At 47.9% G+C, this 24,078-nt stretch overlaps 1 protein-coding gene across 1 annotated transcript in view; it reads left to right on the forward strand.

Annotated features, from left to right (window-relative positions):
- Positions 1 to 24,078, forward strand: part of MEGF6 (multiple EGF like domains 6) — a 384,175-nt gene that overhangs the window by 317,769 nt on the left and 42,328 nt on the right. Inside the window, exons 7-17 of the mRNA XM_036746355.1 lie at positions 2,905 to 3,027; positions 6,651 to 6,773; positions 7,630 to 7,767; positions 7,880 to 7,999; positions 8,339 to 8,461; positions 9,507 to 9,677; positions 11,398 to 11,529; positions 14,628 to 14,756; positions 15,711 to 15,839; positions 17,501 to 17,635; positions 17,780 to 17,914. Coding sequence (XP_036602250.1) covers positions 2,905 to 3,027; positions 6,651 to 6,773; positions 7,630 to 7,767; positions 7,880 to 7,999; positions 8,339 to 8,461; positions 9,507 to 9,677; positions 11,398 to 11,529; positions 14,628 to 14,756; positions 15,711 to 15,839; positions 17,501 to 17,635; positions 17,780 to 17,914 — 1,458 coding nt within the window. The remainder of the gene's footprint in view (positions 1 to 2,904; positions 3,028 to 6,650; positions 6,774 to 7,629; positions 7,768 to 7,879; positions 8,000 to 8,338; positions 8,462 to 9,506; positions 9,678 to 11,397; positions 11,530 to 14,627; positions 14,757 to 15,710; positions 15,840 to 17,500; positions 17,636 to 17,779; positions 17,915 to 24,078) is intronic.

The following is a 24,078-nucleotide window of genomic DNA, read 5'->3' on the forward strand; positions in this document are numbered from 1 at the left end:
GAATAAATATTTAATAAATGCCTACTATGTGTGATTTTTTACAAATATCTCATTTGATCCTCACAACAACCCTGCCTGGGTCACACAACTGGGAAGTGCCCTAGGATGCATTTGAACTCGGGTCTTCCTGAACTTTGGGTCCAGTGCTCTATCCACTGCACCCGCTGGCTGTCTCTCATCTACAGCACGAATTTCAGAACTGAAGAATTTCAGGGACGGCAGGGCTCCCAGAGGCCATCAAGTTACAGGGTCACAGCCTCCCCAGCCTAGAGCAGGAATGGACCTCAGAAGCTGTCAAGTTCAACCCTCTCGTTTTACCAACAAGGAAAAATCAGCCCTGTCCAACACACCTGACAAATAGAGATCCAGCCTTTGCTCTGAGATCCCTCCATTGAGGGAGAACTCACTACCTCCCAAGGCAGTATGTCATACTCCTGGAGAGTCAGGAAAATTTCATTTACATGGAGTTGGAATATCCCTCCTTGTAATTTCCACCCTATACTCTTTAGTTCTCCTTTCTAGGACTAAACCAAACCAGCCCAATATTACCCTTATCCACCGGGACAACCCTTCAAGTGTTTGGGTCTAGGAGTAGGAACTGTCCAGATGTAGATTAGATTATCTCTAAAGATGATGAGCTCCCCATCACTGGAGGTTTTCAAGCCGAGGCTGGCTGACCATTTGTCAGAGGTGTTGTAGAGAGGTTCCTGTGGATCGGATTAGATGGCTTCGGAGGTCATCGCTGCCTTTAGCGCAGTGCCTGGAACATAGTAGGTGCTTAATCAATGCTTGTTGACTCAACTGGACTTGCGGCTCTGAAATTCTGTGATTCTCAAGTGTGCAACTCCAGACTTCAAGGATCAAGGGGAAAAGACCTAAAATTCATTTTTCCGTTCTTCATGGGTTCAGGTGAGACTATCCTTTAACCAGCTCCTACTGGGGAGAAGTTGTGTTTTGTCCCCTAACTTCGCTCCATGTTACCCAGGCCAACCACCAACATGTACAAATTCAACTTGATGAAGCCCTTTCCAACCACGAGATTCTGTGATCCCACAAGAGTTGGGGGTATTCACAAAGGCTGTCCAGTTCTCCTCCTAAGCTCCTCATATTCCTGGAGAGTCAGCTTTCTAGGATTGGTTTCATTATTTAGAAACTGTACCTGGACTTATGAAGAATCAGCCGTACCCAGTTCCTACTCCCTTCCCATCCTACCATCTTGATTCTGGAGCTAGGGCCAACCTCCTCCAGAACCTTCTCCCCTGAAATCCTCAGGGCTGTATTTTTGGAAAGGCACAAATCTAAGTCTCAATGAGCCAACCAAAAGGAAGTAGAGAGAAGGCTTTGGGTGTTGGGAATTCCTCCCTGGCCTCTCACTTCTCACAGAAGATCAAGGCCTTAGAGACAGAGGTTCCTTGTGTGCACAGGATGACTCTAGCTTTGTTGGCCTGGGAGGAGAGAAAGTGGGGGCATTCAAGAACTGAGCAGCAGCAGGTGAGGAGAACGGGAGGGATGTTCTTTGCTGCTGGTCAGGCTGGATTCAGGAGTAGGTCAGCACCTGGCAGGCCTTGGAGAAGGGAAAAAGCAAGAGCCCCCAAAGAGGTTGGTCTCTTTCCACTCCTGACTTGTGTTTGGGGATGAGAATGTGCCAGGTTTCTGCTGGCAATGTTTCAGTCAGCTCCCCGTATTGCTTTTCCAATAAATGCATATTGTGTCCATCCGCTTTGGGGGATTAGCTGGGAAACCAGACTCTGGATGATATATGTCCGTCAGAGATCCCTCTGAGAATATTAGCAGGGAGGGTGGTCTAGGTGAGAAGCAAAATGAGGAACTCTGACCCTTTCTCTCCCTGGCTTTTCTTTCTCTGCCATATTTATTTCCCATAGAGGTGGGGAGAATGAGATGCTGTAGATGTCCTTTCTTCTTCCCTGTCAGGAAGGGAAGGGGGCTGACCTCCTGATCTCTCTAGTAGAGAGGAGAAAGACTGACTCAAGAATCTTAGAGATGGAAGGGATTTCAGATGCCATCCAATATAACAGGTACCATATCTGAACAAAAACCAAGCGTCTTCTATCTCTGCTTGAAGACCTTCAGTGATGCCAGGCATAAGACTTCCTGAGGAGATCCATTCGATTTTTCATTGCTTCTAGAGACCAGGGAGTTTTCCCTATGTGGACATGAATTCTGCCCATGTATAGTTTTTGCCCATCAGCCTCTGTTCTGTCCTCTGGGGCCAAGCAGGCCAAGTCCAATCTCTCTCACCCAGGCAGCCCTTCAGAGACACAGAAGAGAGTTCTCCTGCCCTTTCCCAGGCCTCTTTTCTCTGGGCCCAATCTCCCCAGTCCCTTGATCGGCTCTTTGTATGGCCTGGTCCCCACACCATCATCCTGTGGACGTGGCATCATAGGTCTAGAGCTGGAAGGAACCTCGGAGGGCACCTAGTCTATTCTCACTTTATGGAAGAGGACACGGAAGCCTAGGGAGGTTTAGAAACTTGCTCAGGTCATAAAGATAACTGTCAGAGGCAAGTTTTGGTTCTGGATCCTCCAGTTTCAGATCCTGGTCTCTTTCTGCTAATGCCTGCAGCTTGTCCTGACCTGGGAGGCCTAGAATGGAACCCAGTACCCCAGAAGTAGTCTGACCAGGGTGGAGGACAGAGGGACCACCATGCCCCTAATATCTAATGCTCCGCCTCTCTTAAAACTGTGGGCTTGTGGTCTCCTGAAACAACCCTGATCTTTCCAACAACGGCTGTCTGGCCTCCTCGTATCGGACAAAAGCCTCCACTTAACCTGGCTTCCCCTCTCTCCTATCCAGCTATTACACAGGGCTCTTTCCCCTCTGTCTCCTCCCCCTCCACACCCCGCTTGTCAAGACAATGACGATTCTGACCTTCTCCCTTTCTAGTACGGAACCCATGCGCGGACAGGAATGGGGGCTGCATGCACAGATGCCAAGCTCGCCGAGGGGTGGCCCACTGTGAGTGCCATGCTGGTTATCGACTGGCTGCTGACCACAAGACGTGTGAAGGTAGGACCACCGGGAGGCTTCCTTCTCCACTCCCAGTGGGGGCAGGCTGCCCCGGACTGGTATCTGTACCACCTGACACACAAGAGTAGAAGGAAAGTGCTTGAATTCAATTCAGTGAACATTTATTAAGCACCTACTGTGTGCCAAACGCTGTGCTAAGAGCTGGGGACACAAGAAAGGCAAAGGGCAGTCCCTGCCCTCAAGGAGCTTCCAGTCTAATCAGGGAGACAACATTCAAACAACCACATTCAAATAAGCTGTAGACAGGACCGCTGGGGACAGTCAACAGAGATCCTTGGCAAATCTAGGGAAGTAAACCTGAATTATCGTGACGTTGCCGTCATTGTCATTTTGGTCCAAACCTGTGATTTCACTGGGGTGGGGCACTCCCGGTAAGGAAAGCCCTTCTACCAATGTGGATCAGTCACTGTTCAGTAACACAGAGTCTTAGGGATTTGCCTGAGCTTCAGCAGGGCTGTGCAGCCAGGTTGTGTCAGAGGCAGGATATGAACCTGAGATTTTGTGAATCTGGGCTGGCATAGTGGATGGAGCATTGGGCCTGGAGTCAGGAAGACCTGAGTTCAAATCTAGCCTCAGACACTTAATAGCTGTGTGACCCTTGGCAAGTCACTTAACTCTGCCTTAATTTCCTCATCTGCAAACTGAACCATTCTATTATGCTTCTCATGTAAATGAGAATTGTTATTATGATGCATAATTACCAAACCCAGCTGTTCTTCCCCTGTGGTTATTAATATTAACATTATTATTTTGGTCTGGACCTGAAATTTCATTGGTGTCTAATTACCCAGCCCAACTGCTACTTCCTAGGACTAGGGAAAGAAATATGAGTTATTATTTAAAAAAAACCCATATGTAACTTGTTGAAATGCAGCATGACAAGGTGGGTAGTTGGCCTCAGAGTCTGTGTGACCCTGGACGAATAACTTCACCTTTTGTTGTTTTTGGCCACTCTTTTAAGACCCTAATTAGAGAGAAGTGTCAGCCTGCATTGGTAGAGGGGATTTTCTTTCCTGGCCGTTACCTATAATGGAGAAATCATAGAAATCATAATTGACATTTGGTGACTTCATTGCAAAAGCAAGAACATGGCAAGATGGAGAAAGCCATGTTGGAAAATACAATTCGATTTATTAAGATGTGAAAAAAAGCCAAAAGCTTGTGGATTACTCAAAGGCTAATGCCTATACGTTATGAATCCAATTATCCCTTCTGTATCACAGAGGTTAGGGGCGAGGCACCTTTGCCGTCTGGAAAATCCACCTAAAATTTTTGGCCCTCAGAAGAAGTCTGAAATTTTTTTTCTTTTACAGGGTGTTTACAGCACCTTATTGTATAATTTGGATTAAGTATCTGGTCATAGGCTCTGTGTCCTCTGCTGGTCCTAGCGTGTCATCTATGGCTTCTGCAAAACTCCCCAAAAATCCCCATTTAATTTTTTACGCCAACCCCAATATATCAAAACTGCATTGGGGAAAGTCGTGATGTGGAAGTCTCTTCAGAGTCAGAAGGCACGGGATGTGATGACTTTATTTAAATCAGTTAATCATCAAGCCTTTATTAAGTACCTGCTGCCGACAGAGGCTTGGGCTGAGGGCTATCATTGGTCATTCAATGAAAGCCAGAGTGATTTGGGTTTAAAGAATAAGCCAAGAAGCTCCATCTGAAACCCGGGGGACTTTTCTAAAGCCTGTTTTTTTTCCAGAGCTATATTTCAAGAAATCGTGAATGGAAACTTTGCAGGACAAAAAGCAAATTGTCCCAGCTTTTTGAAAAAAAAAAGATTGAAAAATTTCATTATGTCATTGGTGCCTTCGCGGATGAAGGACGAACAATGACATCCTGCCATGTAACCAAGCACTGTCCTGGGCAGCGAAGATACAGAGACAAAAATGAGGTGTTCCCTGCCCTCAAAGAGCTTGTGTTTTATTAGAGGAGATAGAGAAGACATATAAACACAGGGGTTATGCAGAATAAACACAATTTTCAGAGGGGAGGGGGGCTAGTAGGTAGGAAATAAGGAAAGGTTTCATGTTGTTCTTCAGTCATGTTTGACTTTTCCTGATTCCATTTGGGGTTTTCTTGGCAAAGACACTGGAGCCATTTGCCATTTCCTTCTCCAGCCTATTTGACGGATGAGGAAACTGAGGCAAACAGGGTGAAGTGATTTGCCCGAGGTCATACGGCTAGTAAGTGTCTGAGGTCAGACTTGAACTTGAGTGGAGGAGTCTTCTCGATTCCAGGTTTGATGCTCTATCCACCGTACCACCCAGCTGCCCAGAGGTTTCATGTGGAAGGCCGTTAATAAGTTGTCCTTGTCCTGTGTAAAGGCTGGCTAGAAGAGGGAGCCGCTCTGGGCGGTGAGGTTCTCCAGATGTTCCTCTCCGTGGACACACTCATTGCCTCGAGCCCTGGAGCACCACAGGACCTGTTCAGTGAGGCTCGCAGCGCTTCACATGGGCTAACTCATTTGCCATCCTCAGAGATGTGTGACTGGAAAAGTCAGTGGATGGCTCTCTGCATTGCTGGAGGGATTATGGCCATCAGGGAGTTCAGATGTCACAGTAAATTGACAAATGAAGAGACTGAGGTCTTTATAGGGTCAATGACTAGCCCATGGTCAATCCCAGCTTAGGGCTTTTCCCACAAGATGATGTGTGGATGATGTGAACGACCTGTGCTTTCATCTGGGTGAGGAACTCCAGGTGTGGAGATACCCTGCACTAGGGCAGATCACACACTAGATCACCTTGTGCAGGAAGCCTTCTCTAACACCTCTTAATTCTAGTGCCTTCCCTCTCTTAATTATTTACTAATGATCCTCTGTGTGTGTATATATGTATATATGTATAGATACATACATACATAGTATGTACTTAATAAATGTTGATTAGATTGGATTACATAAATTAATTAATTAAATTAATATATGAGTCCTAAGCAAGTCATTTCCTGTCTGTGTGCCTTGGGCAACTCCCTAGGACTCATATATTAATTTAACTCAACCCAATCAACATTTATTAAGTACCTACTATGTGCCAGGCACTGTGCTAAATGCTGGGAATACAAAAAGAGACAAAACAAAACAGTTCTTGCCCTCGAGGAGCTTACAGTCTAATGGAAGAGACAACACGCAAGCAAACTCTCTCTCTCTCTCTCTCTCTCTCTATCTATCTATCTATATATATATATATATATATGCGTGTATATAAGGGGAGAGTAATAGCACCTCCCTGCCAGGGTTGTGGGGATTTAATTTAATTTATTTGTAAAGGCTTTGCCCAGTGCCAGGCACATAGTAGATGGACTAATAACTTAATAATAATATAATAAATAATTTAGTAAATGTTTGTTTCCTTCCTTCCTGTCCCAGGTGAACATGACCTCTTCCCCCTTAGATTTCTCCTAGATTTTGCCTGGTCTTCTCTTTGTATTTCTCTCACGCTTCCTTACAGTCTCCTGCCTGGTAGATGTATTTTGCCTCTTTGGTAAGCATTTGTAGAATTGAGCTAAGTTGACTTGCCAGGACAACAGGGTCACTTGGGAGCGCCGGCCATTAACTAGTCTGTCCATGGGGCCTCAGCTTTTTGTCTGCTCTCCAGATGTGAACGAGTGTGCCCTGGGACTGGCCACGTGCTCACACGGCTGCCTCAACACGCGTGGCTCCTTCAAGTGCATCTGCAACCCGGGCTACGAGCTGGGATCGGACGGCAAACAGTGCTACCGTATGTATGGACCCTCCCCAGGCCCATTTGTGATGCTCAGGGTGTGGATCTCCTGGGGAACCTGGTCATCCCTAGTTCCTAAGCAGGCCTGGACCCATGCATGCTGGCATCCTGGGCAGGGTCTTGTGGGGAGGGACTGTGCCATGGTGGAGAGTGAACTGGCTTTGGAATCAGAGGACCTACATTGACATCCCTGCCTTACCTCATCCTGCTTGTATGACCTTGGACAAGTCACCTTAACTTCTCTGGGCCTCTTCTGTAAAATGGAGGGGTTGGATTAGCTGTCCTCTGGGCTCTTTTTCCTGCTCCAGATCTGAGCCTCTCTTCCTTTCTCCCAGGGAAGAGAAGCTCTGTGGAGGAAGGATTAAGATAAGAGCTTCTATTAAGTGCGTCCCTTTGAGAGGAACCCCAGTTCTCCTAGCCTCTCCCCAAAATGGCCAAGCCTTCCTAGGACATGAAGCTTTATGTCCTCCTGGGGGCTCCAGGGCCATGTTCCTGTATATGGGAGCTTTCCCCCGAGGCTGGGTAAGATTGTCCCCTCAGATGCCCCAGACAAGGGTATAGATTGAGGGCTGGGAGAGACCTTCGAGCCTATCTGGTCCCTCTCCTGCCCCTCATTTTAAAGATGAGAGAACTGAGGCACAGAGGTTAAATGACTTACCAAAGGTCACCCAGCTAGTAAATATTAGAGACAGGATTTAAACCCAGCTCTTCCCCATTCCAGCAGTTCATTCCTTATGCCATGCTGCTTTGGGCAAGTATTTGCCTTCCCCTTCCTCCTCCTTCCCCTTCAATAATTGTCTTACCCAGACACTGCTAAGTCCCTGCCCTCCAGGAGCTTCCACTTCTTCTCCAGGGATCGAGATGGAGATTGTGAACAGCTGTGAGGTCAACAACGGAGGCTGCTCCCACGGCTGCAGCCACACCAGCGCCGGCCCCCTCTGCACCTGCCACCAGGGCTACGAGCTGGACACGGACCAGAAAACTTGCATTGGTGAGAGCAGTGTTAAGCGGGGGGTACTCGGCCTCCCGGAGTGGGTGGGGGAGAGAGGGTTTGTGTCCTCCCCTCCACCTCCCAACAGAGGTGTTAATCACCATCCCTGCAGATATTGATGACTGTGCGGTCAGCCCCTGCTGTGCCCAGGCCTGCACCAACAACCCAGGAGGGTATGAGTGTGGCTGCTATGCTGGGTACCGACTTAGCACGGATGGCTGCGGGTGTGATGGTGAGCCCAGGGGGGAGTAGGGGGGTCAGCAGTCCTGGAGAAATGGGAAGGGGGGCTCAGCAGGGCTCCTCCCCACCTCCCCCTGGTGTAGTGGCATCACCCTTGGTTTCAGCCCAGACATGAGCTCATTTGAACCTCACACTGGGAGACAGTGTGGCTGGTGTGGTCAGTAGCATCTGTTCTGAACTGCCCACAGCCAACTGGGGACTGGTCTGTTCCCTGGGTGCCCAGTCCAGGGCGATGGAAATTTAAACTAACACAAGTCACACCCAATTCCCTGTGACTCTCCAAGGCCATGGGGGGTTCTGGGTTCTATCACTCTCTTTTTTGGCTTTATAGATGTAGATGAGTGTTCCTCCAGCAATGGCGGGTGTGAGCACATTTGTGAGAATCTCGTGGGCTCCTTCCAATGCACTTGTGAAATTGGTTACAAGCTGGAGGACGATCGGCGGAGCTGTACCCGTGAGTGCCCCGTTGGTCCTTAGCCAGGTCCCGGCGATCCCTTCTCCCTTCCTTTCCACCTGTGATCCAAGGGAAGCCTTGGCACCCAGACCACAATGGCCTCCCATTGTTCAAGAAAAGGGCCTCCTCCTGTGCTCATCCAGGGTTGGTGCTGGCCATCCTGAGTCCTAGAATCTCAGAGTTGGAAGACACCTTATGCCACCTTTTTTTAGAAAGTGAGAGGGGACGTTGACGTCCCTAAATCCAAATGGTTTCATTTATCTAAACCTTTCCAGGAAAATTAGTATAAGCCCTTGAATTTGTTTATATTTTCTGGCCTGCACAATCTCCTAGGCTAACACATTCCATCTGGACTGGATGCCCTCCAGAGTCTCCTGCCTCCAGACTCAAATCCCTGAGGTAGAAAGGGGCTCCATAAAAGCTGTGCCCGGCCTCTTAGTGCTCCCCAAACCTGCCACATTGGGCGAAACAACATTACGAAAGGCCATAGGAACGATGTTGTCAATGGGCACTAGAATGGATGATGCCATCAAGGGTCTTTGTGAATTGGCAGGGTTGGTTATAAAGTCTTAGAAATGTTGTTGTCATCTTTCCAAAGGTGCCTTGGGGTTCAGGGGTGGCTAGGACAGGAGAAAAGAGCATTCACACTCTAAGAATCCTTTTTCCTGGGTGTCCTTGGAATGGATATTGGTAGTTTAGAGAGGAGATAAGGACACTTGACCTAGAGATGGTAGAATGACCACAGGATCAAGGATTTAGGGATCTTACAGGCCATCAAGTTTAACCCTTTTATTCAATAGGTGAGGCTTGGATTACCAAAGTGTGGGGTAGTTGGCCTCAACCAGAAAGACCCCAGTTCAAATTCTGTCTTTGACATCAGTAAATATCTGAGGCTTCATTTTGAACCCTGGTCTTCTTGATGTCAGGTCCGACACTCCATCTGCTGAATCCAGTAACCTGGAGGACCCCAGGTGCCTTCCGTGCCCCCACGGGATATTGGGGAGGACGAGGAGTTCTGAGTGTTTCTCCACTGTCTTTTCCCCAGCCCTGGATGACTCCGTGGATGCGTTGGACGGGCGGCAGCCCTTTGTACGGCCCATTCCCCACATCGCTGTGCTACGCGATGAGGTGACCCAGCTCTTTGAAGAGGAGTACGAGGCGGGGGACGAAGAGGAGATGCAGGCCAGAGGGGAGCACACACTGTCGGAGAAGTTTGGTGAGAACCAGGCTCTTGGGGGAGCGGGCCCTGCTGGCTCTGGACCTCTGGACCTGGGTCTCTCCTGGCCCGTAGATGCAGAGGGGCATCAGATCCTCATCCTCTAACAAGGACCTGTTTCTGCAGGATCTCAGAATTAGAGCCAGCCCAAACTTCAGACCCTCACCCTCCAGGCCTTGTGAAATGCCTTGCTTTTTACAGATGGGGAAACTGAGGCCTGAGAAGTTAAGCAGCTTATCCAGAGTCATAGGATCAGAAATCCAGAGCTGCAAGGGTACCTCAGAGACCATTTTACAAATGAGGAAACTGAGGCCTAGAGTAGTTACGTGTCTTGCCCAGAGTCACTCAGATACTAAGTGTCTGAGGCTGGATTCGAATCCAGATCATCTGTATTGCTTGGATTCCTGTTCCCACAAGATCAAGGCCGTACTGTCATCATTTGCCTCGTGAGGTCCCTGGCAGGATTTAGTAAAGCAACGTTACACGTTGTTGTTCAGTCACTTTTTAGTTGTGTCCAACTCTCCATGACCCCTTTTTGGCAAAGACACTGGAGCGTTTGCCATTTCCTTCTCCAGCTCATTTTACAGATGAGGAAACTGAGGCAGACAGGCTGAAGTGACTTGCCCAGGGTTGCACAGCTAGTGGTTTGCCATTTCCTTCTCCAGCTCATTTTACAGATAGGGAAACTTAGGCAAGCAGGGTGAAGTGACTTGCCCAGGGTCGCATAGCTAGGAAGCGTCTGAGGCTGGATTTGAACACGAGTAGAGGAGTTTTCTTGACCCGAGCCCCAGCACTCTGTGCACCCTGGGGCCCCCTAGCTGCCCCACGTTACACATTAGAGGGGGTTATAATAAATGGTCACTGGGTGGAATGATGTACTGAAGGAGGGAGGGAATGGAAACGAATGAGCCAGAGAAAAGCCCCAGAATTGCAGAATCTGAGCTTTGGAAGGGGCCTCAGTTGCTGGGCTGAGAAGCACAAACCTCCCACCCGCCAACTCTTCCCACTCAGTGGGGCCTCATTCTCCCCCATGTCTAGAGCACTGCAGCACAGGGCTTGCATAGACACTGGATGCCTTAGCCCAGTTACCTAGAAAAAGCCTTTGGTAGGTAGCGCTTCCCTTCTGGCCAATCCACCAAGCATTTATTAAGCACCTGCTACATACCAAGCAACTACTGTATACCTTAGGAAAGGACACGGCAAACCACTCCAGTATCTTTGCCAAGAAAGCCCCAAATGGGATCACAGAGAGTCTAACACGACTGAAATGACTGTATGGCAACAACACGCCAGGCTGGGTGCCAGGATACAAAGATAAAAGGAAAATGGTCCCTACCTTCCTATTCTATCAGGAGGAATCAATGTTGACTTACACATGAAAGAAGACTTTTTTTGTATTAATAAATAATTCATTGGTGGGAAATCAAGAAAGTGCTCCTGTGGGAGATGGCATTTGAGCTGACCCTGGGATTCTAAGAAACAGCTTTGAGAAAGGAAGAAGAGTATTCCAGGCATGAGGGATAGCCATTGCAAAGGCCCAGAGGTGGGAAATGGGATTCTGGGGAACAGAAAACAGGCCAGTTTGGCTGGAGCACAGGAGTGGGAGTGGGGGGGCGGTCATACAAAAGAAGTCCAGAATGAGAGGTGAGAGCCAGATTGTGAAGTTACCAGCCACCCCCTCAGAGACCTACTTTCTCTTTCCCTCTCCTGGTCATTGCAGTCTGTTTGGATGACACCTTTGGCCATGATTGCAGCCTGACGTGTGATGACTGTAGGAATGGGGGCACCTGTCGCTTTGAACTAGATGGCTGTGACTGCCCTGAGGGTTGGACTGGTATCATCTGCAACCAAAGTAAGTCATGGATTCAAAATACAAATGAGTGAATGAATGAATTAATGCATTAATGAACAAGTGAATGAATGAATGAGTGAATTCATGTATGAGTGAATGAACAAATGAATGAGTGAATGAATAAGTGAATGCATGAATGAACAAGTGAATGAATGAGTGGGTGAATGAATGAGTGAATGCTTGCATGAGTGAATGAGTAAATGCATGCATGAGTGAATGAATGAGTGAATGCATGCATGAATGAATGAATAAATGAATGAATAAGTGAATACATGAATAAACAAGTCAATGAATGAGTGAATGACTGCATGAATGAACAATTGAATGAATTAGTGAATGAATGAATGAAAAAGTATTCATTAAGCACTTGCTGTGCCAAGATTTGGGGATACAGATAGAAAAGTGAGACAGGCAGTCCCTACCTCGAAGAATTCTCATTCTGACTGGGGAAGGTCGTGTATGTAAAGTTCAGCCAGAAGGGGTCTGGAAAGGCCCAGTGTGTTAAAAGTTCAGCAACAGCAGAAGTGAGCAGAACCAGGACAACATTGCACACAGTAACAGCAGTGTTGTAACAATGGTCAGCTCTCAAAGACTTGGCTGCTCTGATCAGGACAACGATCCAGGACAGCTCCCAAGGACCCATGATGAAAAGTACTCTCCACCTCCAGAGAGAGAACTGATAAACTCTGAGTGAAAATTGAAGTTTAATTTTTCACTTTCTTTATTTTCTTGCTTTTTTGTGTGTTTTCTTTTGCAACATGGCTAATGTGGAAATATGTTTCAAATGACTTCACATGAATAATTGATATTCCATAGCTTGCCTTCTCAAGGGGTGAAGGAAAGGGTGAGAATTTGTAACTCAACATTTTTTAAGTGAGTGTTAAATTTTTTTTAGATGTAATTGGGAAATATTTAATGAAATAAATATTTCTAAAAACTAAACAAAAGTTTAGCGTTAGGGTGGATGGAAGCACCGAGGGTCTTTAGGATACTTTGGCTGGTCACATGGTAAGGTTGGGCAGACCTTAGGGTGTAGGGGTAGAGAAGATAGTAACTAAGGCATGGTGAGAGTTGGTGGTTTCCTGCTGGTCTAAGATGTGTGGGTGGCCGTGTCTGTCCAGCGAGGTCGGGGGCGGCTGGAGGACCCGGGCCAACATCTTTGGGAAGTAAGGAATGTGTCCAAGAGCTGGAATAGAACAGGGGCTCTGGATTTCGTCCTTCAGGGATGTCAATGTCCAGGCAGGAATGGGGGAAAGAAACAAGGGTGGAGGGGGAGTTGGAATATAGAGGCCAATACTCGCTCCTGCTGGACCATCTGGATGAGGTCAGGGGCACGCCATGGTCCCTACCCCTGCTGATCCTTCTGGATGGAATGGGATGGATGGATGGCTATAGGGAGAGGAGAACAGAGGAGACACCTGGCAGGTCTGGGGACTCCTCACCATGCTAGATAAGAGAAAGAGGTGGAGTCTAGTGGAAAATTCTATTGTGCGGGCACTTCTATTTAGGAAGAAGATGATGTTCATATTAATAATAATAATAATAATAGCCCATTAGTATAGTACTTTAAGGTGACTTATGATCCTGCGTGGTTGTGGTAATATAAGTATTATCGGTCCCATTTTATAGAGGAAGAAACTGAAGTTCTGGGTGGTGAAAAGACTTCTAGGGGCATGGAAATGACATAGGAGATGGAATGTGAGCTGAGTTCTCCTGCCCGCAAGTCTAGTGGTCTTTCCACTGTCGTGCTATTGGATTAAAGGACTTAGAGCCAGAAGGGACTCGAGAGACCATCTCTTGGAGCCCCCTCATTTTACAGATGAGGAAACTGAGGCCCAGGAAGGTGAAGAAACTTACCCAAAGTCATACAGAGGAGGGATTTGAACTCAGGTCCTTGGACTCCCAGTCTTGTGCTCTCTGTACTTTCTTATGTAGAATTGCATTTTATCCTCATAATACCTTAATGAGGTAGGCTTGGTAAGGGATGATCATGACCTGTAGGTAGGTAGGAAGATAGATAGATAGATAGATAGATAGATAGATAGATAGATAGATAGATAGATAGATGGATGGATGAATAGATGGCTGGCTGGACAGATAGATGGATAGATAAATAGCTGAATGGATAGATAGATGAATAGACAGATGGATAGATAAATGAACAAATGGATGGATGGATAGATAGGTAAATAGCTGTGTGGATAGATGGATGGATGGATAGATAGATGAGTAAATGGATGGTTAGATCGATGGACAGATGGCTAGATAGATGGATAGAGATATGGATAGCTAGAGATGGGGATAGCTAGAGATAGATGGATAGGTGAATAGATGGATGGATAGATAATGAACAGATGGGTAGATGAATAGATGGATAGATAAATGGTGGATAGATAGATGAATAGATAGAAGGACAGATGGCTAGATGTATGGATGGACAGCTAGATGACAGATGCATGGATGGGTAGATGGGTGGATGGCTAGATAGATGGATGGATGATTGGGTGGATGGATGGGTAGATGGATGGATGGATGGATGGGTAAATAGATGGATGCATAGATAGATGTATAGAAGGACAGATGGCTGGCTGGCTAGACAGATAGGTAGATGACAGATGAATGGATGAGTAGATCAATGGATGGCTAGGTAGATGGGTGGATAGATCGATGACAGATGGATGGGTGGATGGATAGATAGATGAATGGAGATGGATGGATAGATAAAGAGATAGAACATTTATTAAGCACTAATTACACACCTGGCACTGCACTAACTGCTGCTGATAAACACATAAGGACTCCAGTCTGTCCCTGCCCTCATTTTAATGAGAGAAGATAATACCTAAAGTGGGTCTGGAGAAGGGGAGGGTGTGGGGATAAATGGTGCCATTTGAGGACAAGGCTGCTGAGGGGGAAGGTTGGGAAGGCTGGAGAATGAGTTGAGCTGGGAGTGAAGTGAGCATGGCTGGGCCCCTCCTATTCGTTATGGTCAGGGTGAGGGCCTCACCATCCATCCGGTGCGATGGGCTCTGAGCCCGCTGGGCCTCGCAGCCTCTGTGTAGGGCAGTGAGCTGGTGTCTCTCCCCTCCCCTCTGCAGCTTGTCCCCTGGGCACTTTTGGGAAGAACTGCAGCTCTACTTGCAGCTGCCAAAATGGTGGCACCTGTGACGCCGTGACGGGGACCTGCCGCTGTCCGCCTGGCGTTGGCGGAGCCCACTGCGAGGATGGTATGCTGGTCTTCTCCACCCTCCACGCCCCCCAGCATCTCCCCGCTCCCTGCTGACAATGGACAACACCACCCCTGCTGCCTTCTCTCCCCTGCCATCCCTGTGGTCTCCCTGACTCACACTTTCCCTGAGGGCAAGGGCGGGGCAATGTCATCAAAGACAGTGAGGAGTTACAGGCCAGGGAGAGAGGAAAGCTGGAGGTGGGGGAAGTCCTTGGAGCTCCTAGAATCCCACTGTTGATCCTACAAACTAAGCCTTGGCCTCAGCCGGCTTTGGGGGAATGACCATCTCCTCAACCATTACTTATATCCTTGATTAAACACTCACTAGGGGCTAGATGCTGACAGTACCTGCCCTACATTCTAGGGGACAGTTCATAAAAACACCACTAACAAGTGACATTTTTAATGCATGTACAAGTTCATAAAGGCATTATGTCCAACTGGGTCTCCCGACTCCCCGTGAAGCAGGTGCTGTGATACAGCTGAAGAAACAGAGGCTTAGGAAGGTTAAATGGTTTTCTGACAGCCATACAGCTGGTGTCAGTGGCAGGATTTGAACCCAGGATTCGACTCCTCCTGACTCCAGGCCCACTATTCATGACCAAGCCTCCTGGTGCATGGCACTTGATGCTCCAAATATGGCATGAATCCCAGCCAAACTGCCCCACCTCCAGCCAGCCCTAAGGGAAGACCAGTTAGGACAGGTGTTCCTGGGCACTCTCTCTCGGAGCAGACGATGATGTCATGGGGCCTTTTTCTGAAGGGTAGAGGTCTTGAGCACCTCAGTTGGCCATCCCTGAGCCTGGGGCCTTGGGGGTGGGCATCATTTTTCAGATTCAGGATTTCCACTTGCCCAGCTTTATTCTGACCCTGGGGGGAATTCCCTTCCCCTCGCCTCCCTGCCTATTTCTCCTTCCCCCTTTTATATTTCTCTCCATCCCATTCCCTCTAGGTTGCCCCAAAGGCTTCTATGGCAAACACTGTAGGAAGAAGTGCCAGTGTGCCAACCGAGGACGATGCCATCGCATCTATGGGGCCTGTCTGTGTGATGCTGGGCTATATGGACGCTACTGCCACTTGAGTGAGTCAGGGTCTGTGGGCAGCTACGGTGATAATAATGATAAGAGCACATCACACTTCTGTGTGATTTTTAAGGCTCTCAGAGCACTTTTCTCATAGTGCCATGAGCTTTTCCCTGTTTCCAAGGTAGGGAAAATGAGACTCTCAGTGGTTGTGACTGGTCCAGGGTCACACCATCAGTAAGAGTCAAAGGTAAGATTTGAACCTAGATCTCCTAAGTATAAGGATCTTTCCATTGGTCATTGATTCCAGAGGCTTCTTTCCTTCAGAATAATAGCCTCCATCTACATATTCCTTTTCTAAGTGCCCTCTAAGGCTACAAGGCACAGAACAGGGGATGCTCTACGTTGGGGGCTAGAGTCTTATCACCTGGGAGCTCCCTATCCTGATGCAATCACAGGTGACGGGGATGATGAGCTTGGGCTCTTGTGAGGATGAAATCAAACAAACATGAAAGTTCATTTCAGAATTTCTGTGTTTATAGAAGTCATGGGTGGTATTCTTAGGCTGTCTCCACCGATGTCATCCCCCTTTGGTGCATGGCACGGATGGTACCAAATAGGTGCCGGTAGAGGACACACAAAGGGCCAGTAATAGCCTTGCTACGCTTGGCCTCAGCAGAACGACAAGGAGCAATGGGTGGAAGTTTGCAGACAGGCAGATTTGGGCTTGCTGTCCAGGAAATCTTCCCCAACATTTAGAACTGCCCCAGGGTGGAATGCGATTCTTTAACAGGTAGGGAGTCTCCCATCACAGGACGTATTTAACAGGAGGTTGGATGGACGTTTGGTGGGTATTTCCTGTTGAACTACAGCTCAGACTACATGGCTGCTGAGGTCTTATCCAAACAGAGATTCTGTGAAACTCAAACTGAATCTGCATTTATTAACTTTATTGCTTGATTTTTATTATCAGTCAACTGCACTTATGAGTCACCTACTATGTGCTAGGGCCAGGGCATTACAGCAACAGTCCCTGTTCCAACTGGGGAGGCAGCAAGCACGTTCAGTCAACCCCAGCAGACTGTGGGTGTGGGTCCAGCAATAGACTGTACCTCTGTTGTCCGAGGGCTGGCCTAGCTAAGCAGAGGGAGGCTCGTCACCAGCTTGGCTGACCGTAGCAGCCTCTTGAAAGCCATCGGTTAAGTCATAAAGGGTCGCTACCTGCCTCAGTGGATGGAGCACCCACACTGAAGAAGTTATAGGCCCTGCTCTCATTATGATTATGTTGGAGAACTGATACAGTGGGAGATGAGACAGACAAGATTGACAGATAGGGAGGGAGAAGAGCCCGGAACTGTGATTCCACTGCCCGAGGGAACTCTCAGGTGAGGAAAACCTGTACCAGTGAGGGTCGGCCCCTCCTCTGTAACCTGGAGCTGCCTGGACCACTGAAAGCTGAAATAACTTCCTTAGGATCCCACGGCTAGTATATGTTACTGGCAAGACTCGAACCCGGGTCTTGTGTTTTCAAGGCCAGCTTTCTATCCACCAAATGCTGCCTCTCTGGGCTGGAACGTTGTTGCTTAAATTGCCGGTGGGTGCTGAGGATGGAGAGTGGCTTGGGGGAGGCTGCTTTAGAAACTCGGGAGCTGAATGAGGACATAGGGGACAGTGGATGAGCCCCCAGCCCGTTCCCTTCCTGATTCTTCTCTGTGGTCAGCGTGCCCCAAGTGGGCCTACGGGCCGGGCTGCTCCGAGGAATGTCGCTGTGTCCAGCAGAACACCCGAGAGTGTGACAAGAAGGACGGTGGCTGCTTGTGCAAGGCGGGCTACCAGGGAGAGAGGTGTGAGCACGGTGAGCAGCCTGGGTCTCGGGGTGGGGTGGGGGATGGGTGAGAGGAGGGGGTGGGCAGGGGCCTGATGCGCCTCCCTCTTTCCACCCCCTCTGACTCAATTCCTCTCTTCTCTCTGTTTTCCCATCCACGGGGATGATGAAAAGAATGTGACCCCGGCTCCTTTGGCCCCGGCTGTCAGCAGACATGCACCTGCCCCCCAGGCGTGGCGTGCAGCCCCCTGAGTGGTGAATGCCAGCAGCAGTGCCCAGAAGGTTACCAGGGGGAGGCCTGTGACCAAGGTGAGGGGGCTCTGGCTGGGAGCGAGGACCAGGCATCCTGGTGGGAGGAGGGGGGAGAAGATGCTCACCTACACCCGACCCGCCCAGCTGCTCCCACATCTCAGTCACATTCAGTTCAGCAAGCATTTATTAGCCACCTTTTATGTGCAGGCTCTGAGATAGACACTGGGGATAAAAGACAAAGAGAAACAGATTCCACCCTCAGAGGGCCTACATTTTACTCTGGGGAAGCAGCATGCATGGGAGGAAGGGAAAAAATGAGAAAGCATTCATTAAAGTCTCCCTGGGTGCCAGACACTGTGCTGAGTGCTGGGGAGGCAAGTAGAGAAACACCATCTGGACGCAGATGGGTGACCGCCAGATACATGAAGGGTCATTTCAAAACTGGCCCCAGGGGTGGGAGGGGTGCAGCACCCACACTGTGCTCTGAGGCTGATCGCAGGGGAGGGAGCAACCCAGGCCCAAGGTGTAGCCCACGCAGAGGGACAGAGGTGGACGATGGAGCATCCCGTGAGCAGAACAGAGAGGACGCCGGTTTGATTGCAATGCCCCTGACAGATAAATCCTTCTGGTATTGTCGCTCCATTGTCGCAGTGAGACCCAGGAAGTGTACCAGGCAAACCCTGTCATGGTGAGCTAGAGGGCAGGGGCTGGATTTTCTCCTCTTGTATCTGGGATGGAATGGCTGAGGAGGAAGAAAAGATAGACCATTCCCCATGGTAGGGACCAGGGATTGAACCTGGAGTCCAGGCCACTCCCAGGGAAGGAAGCTCCCTCCGCTGGTTCAGATGGGAACCCTCTCTGACACATTAGTCCCAGAGAACTGCCAAGAACAGTGGGAGGTTTAGGGACTTATCTAAGGTCACCCCAAGCCAGGAAGTGTGAGAGGCGGACGCTCCAGCTGCTCCACCAGCAGGATCACGTGTGCATCATCCCCCACCCCTGTGCTGGAGACAGAGCCAGATGAAAATGGGGTTCAGACTTAGTGACAAAGTGAAAAATAAAAACACAATACAATAAAAAGAAATACAAATGTACTAGAACATAGGTAATATTAACATGTGGTTTTCTAAGCTGAGATGGGACCTGTGGGAATCCTTGTGTACGGTTTAGTGGCCCTGTTTCTGTTTGAGTTTGATACCGCTGTGCCCTGCACTGTGTCTCTCTTTCCTCATATATATATATAATATACACACATGTGCATGCTATGTATCCATATGCATGCAGACATAGAAATGCACACTGTATAGGAATATACAAGTGTATATGTATATATAAAATATATGTATAAAATAGATATATCCTACGTAGCTAGATGGCACATATATACATGCACACAATGCCACATACATACATACACATACCACACATATGTATATATATATATATATATATATGCAGCTGGGTGGCACACCTGGAGTCAGCAAGACTCATCCTCTTGAGTTATCATTCAGCCTCAGACACTTGCTAGCTGTGGGACCCTGGGCAAGTCACTCACCCTGTTTGCCTCAGTTTCCTCATCTGCAAAATGACCTGGAAAAGGAAATGGCAAAGCGCTCCAGTATCTCTGCCAAGAAAACCCCACATGGGTTTGTGAAGAATTGGACGTGACTGAAATGACTGAAAAACAACAACAAAATACTATTTATACATATGTTACATTTATATACGTATATACTACATACACATATATACAATATACGTACATATACTATTTATAAATAAATGTGTGTATTATAATTATATAGTGTATACTGCACAGATATGATATATACAATTATGTATTAAATATGCCACATACACAGTATGTATATAATATGTACATGCAGAAATATAACGTGCATGCATATACACATACACAGAAATACAAATTGTCAGGATGGAGGAATTGCTAATGGCTGAGGAGATTGGAGAAGGCCTCATATAGGCGATTTCACTTGAGCTAAGCTATGCTTTGAAGGAAATTAGGGGTCCAGAAAGGCAGAGGTGAGAAGGAGAAGCATTTGAGGAATGAGGGACCAAAGCCCGGAGGTGGGAGATGACATTGTCAATCAACAAACATTTATGAAGTACCTGCCCCATGTGGGGCTTTGTTCTAGGTATTAGGTATACAAATAAAAAGCCTGAAGCAATCCTTGCTCTTAAGGAGTGTCCTGGGGAACCCTGAGCCCCACCCCATTCCCTCCCTCCCTTCCAAGAGCTCAGGTGAGGCCACACAGATCTCAGCAAAGGGCAGAGCCTGAAGCAGATGTCAGTCAGTCAACAAGCATTAGTCGATTTACAACAGAAGCCAGTTTTCCTGCCTCCCTGGCAGACTCTCCCCCTCCATCAGGGCAGGCAGCCTCCTAGCCCCCTGGCTAATTCCCAGCCTGATTCACCAGAGACAGAGAGTATAAACTGAGTAGCATGCCGCAGTAGTGGAATAAGTCAAGAGATGTGTGGTTTGGGGTTGGCTCTGCCTTGCTGTGCCAGAGACCCCGGGCTTAGAAGGGCCCTTTGATATCTGGTCCAACCCCCCTCATCCTACAGATGAGGGAACTAAAGCCCAGAGTGGGAAATTGACTTTCCCAAGACCACCCAGTGAGCCAGGGGAAAAACTGGGATTTGAACTCAGATCCCCTTGATTCCCCATCCAGGTGCTCATGCCAGCCTCTCAAAGCTGGCTCTCTGATAAGCACATAGGTGGAACATCCTTTTCCACATACCTGTTTGCCTATGTGAGGTTTTAGCGGTTTTGATTTATCAGAGAGCTGGATAAATAATCCATTCTTCCCCCTGGGCTTTGAACAACAAGGGAATATGGGCTTTTAGATTTACTTTTTCATGAAGCCTTCATGCTTCAAAGCATCTTTCCATCTCATGACTGGTAGGAAATGCCTAAGCGCTGTCATCGTCAGATAGGGATGGAAAAAAGAGAAAAAAAAGAAAACCCACAACATGAATAACTCGGCCCCGGCTTGGGCTCCAGCTGCCGATGGTAACCACAGGCAGGTCTGAGCTTTCCCTTGGCTTCCCTGTCCTTCATCTACACCCACTCAGCCGGAGACAAATGCGATTCTAATTAGGTTCGTGGTTATAGCAGGGTATTGGGAACGAGGCAGGAAACAGGGAAGCATTAATATCCCTTGGAAGGCTCTGGAGAGAAGCTTTCACCAGCCGGGGCCCCAGACCAAGAGGATGATAGAGAGACTTGGCCACCTCCCCTCAGAGCCAGAGCCCAGGGCTGAGGGGAGAGGGAGTCTTGATGCTGGGACCATACCTGCATGCGCCCGACTCCCATCCCTAGTGAGAGGCAGGATGGACGGGGTCCTCTCTTGCTGGAGGTACCAGTCAGGCCAGGCTGGACCAAATGCCATGTGCTTAAGGGGCAGGCAGCAGTGTAACCTGATGAAGAGAGAGCTGGAGATGGAGCATAAGGATCTGGGTCCTAATAGGACCAGAGATGAGAGTGAAGGGACCCTAGAGTTCACCTAGTTCAGGAGTTCTTAACCATTTTTACATGTCTTGGATCCCTTGGGCAATCTGGTGAATCCCATGGACCCCTTCTCACAATCATGCTTTTAAATGCACTAAATAAAATACATAGAATTACAAAGGAAACCAATTATATTGAAGTTATCAAGATATCTGTAAAAAAAAAGAAAACTAACTTCAGGGACCCTAGGTTAAGGACCGCTGATATACCTAGTCCAGTCCCTTCCTTCATTTTTACGGAAGAGGAAACTGAGTGAGACCTTGGGCAAATCATTTGTTTAGGACTGTTTCCTCCTCCATAAAGTGACAGGGCATTGGGCTACATGGCCTCTAAGGTCCCTTCCAGCTATAGCTAAGGAAAGTCACTTGCATAAGTGAGGCTCTTTCTAGCTCATCCAAGAGTGACCTGCATTTATTTATTTATCGTTCTTTCTTTTGTTTTCTCTTCCTTCCTTCCTTTCCTTTTTTCTTCTTTTCTTCCTTCCCTCCCTTTCCTTTCTTTCTTTCTTTCCTTCCTTCCTCTTCCTCCCTCCCTTCTTTTGTTTTCCTCCCTCCCTCCCTTCTTTCTTTCTTTTCTTTCTCCCTTCCTCCCTTCTTTCTCTTTCTTCCTTCCTTCCTTCCTTCCTTCTTTTACTTGTTCATTTGTTTATTCATCTATTTTAAACATTTATTTAATTTTTTGAGTTCTAATTCTCTCCCGCTCTCTAACCCCTCCCCAGTCCATTGAGAAGGCAAACAATAGGATACCCCAAAAAGGTAACCTGTAAACAGTTGTTTCAGAGAAGCTTCCTTATGGGATTTCACATCTGCTACCTGGTAGCCAAGCCTGTAGCCTCAGTCAGACTGAAGGAAGCAAAGTTTGGCACCTGGGAGGTAGCGTGAAAGTGGAAAGTATACTGTGTTTGGAGTGAGATGGCCTGCGTTCAAATCTATCAATCTATGCCTATGAGGCCTATGCAGTCAGGTGGAGCAGTGAGTCACCAGCCTCACTTTCTCCTCCAGAGCCATCTGGGTCCAGTGGCCTGATATTCAGGATGACTGGAGATGGCCCAGGATGCATTGGGAGACCCTGACCCTTTCAGGCTAAAGTCTTTTGGGTTCTCATTTTGAGTGAGGTAACACCCCAAAAGTCTATCTCTAATGGTGGGAATTCCAAGCCACCCCAGAAAGGCATCCAGAACCTTGTAGATTTCTCATTGACATCCAGTGACTCTTGCGGGAGATGGACTTTCTCTTCCTCTCATGTGAAGGGGTAACTCAAGGATGAGAGGAAACTAGAGGCAAGGTAGAAAAGTCCTATTATATGAACTCAGCTTTATGGTTTATGACTGAAACCAGACTAGGAGAGGGAGTGACCAAGCTGTGGCAAAGATTGATTAGTTTGTTTCTCTCTGGTGCTTACGAGACAATTTTCTGCTTTATTTTCCTTGGACCTAGCAGACAGAAGCAGCAGTAATGGATAGACATTCCAAGGAGGCAAATTTAAATTTAGGCTTATTATTATCAGGAAAACCTTCCTAATGGTGAGGGCTGTCCAGAGGTGGAATGGACTTCCTGGGGAGGCGATGGGTTCATTATGGGTCTTCAAACAGAGATGGACGACCACTTGGCAGAGATGCGGTAGAAGGCATTCTTGTTCAAGGATGGGTTAGATTAAGCAGTGTCTGAAGCCCCCTCCAATCTCAACATTCCAGGATTTCGGGACTCTCTTCTTTGCTCCATCTGGGCCATATGTGGTGCCTTCCCTGTTGGGGTGAGGGGTGGGCCAGTTGTCAGCCACAGAGCAAGGCCCTGCCCAGTGACCCATTCTTGTTCCCAGTTCCCCACACTCTCCCTCACTTCTCTGAAGTCAATAGCATCCCCTCTGGGGACCAGAAGGGAAGAGAAATTTTCAATCCCAACTCTCCCCCCTACCATATTTTTTCTTTCAGGGCCTGAAATCCCTCAAGAAAGAGTCACAGGAAATAACACAGATATTTTTATAGAAATGGGGGGCTCTTGACTGTTGTTTGCGTCTGGAAACTATTAGCAACCGTGATGTGCATCTGCCGCCAATTAGTGGAGACAAGGAATAAAAGGAAAATTCTCTTATGTTGTTATAAATCTCAAAGCAGGGGCCTTTCTCTTCTCCCCTCCCTTCCCTCTTTCCTGGGGGGCTCTATGTGTGTATACAATGATTGCCCCACAACAGGAGATCAGCACTCTCATCTTGGGGCTCAGCCCAGGACTTCAGAGGGCACCTGTAGCATTAGGGACAGTAGCATTCTGTGAGCAGACTTGACCTTTCAAAATGGCAGATGTGGAGGAGTCAGTGGGCTGAACTTGGAGACAGAAAGACTTGGGTTCAAATTCCACTCCATGTATGTATTAGTGTGAGATTGTGGTTAAGTCACTTGACTGATATTTTAGTTTCCTCTTTTCCAAATGGGGACCTAATAGAGATTTCATGAGGACAAATGGGACAAAACATACAAGGTGCTAGGCAAACCTCAGTCCGGGAGGAAGGCCAGTTTTGATGATTATTGTTGACAATAATAATCACATTAGCATGGCACCAATCCTCTTGGGGCAAAGCAGCATGCAAACTATCAAAATCATTCATTCATTCATTAATTCATTCATCTTTCTTAGGATGGGCACTTAGAATAGTGCCTTGCACATAGTAGCAAGTGCTACTTGACTGACTGACT

This window comes from Trichosurus vulpecula, chromosome 2 (genome assembly GCF_011100635.1).
Source record: "Trichosurus vulpecula isolate mTriVul1 chromosome 2, mTriVul1.pri, whole genome shotgun sequence".
Lineage (NCBI taxonomy): Eukaryota > Metazoa > Chordata > Mammalia > Diprotodontia > Phalangeridae > Trichosurus > Trichosurus vulpecula.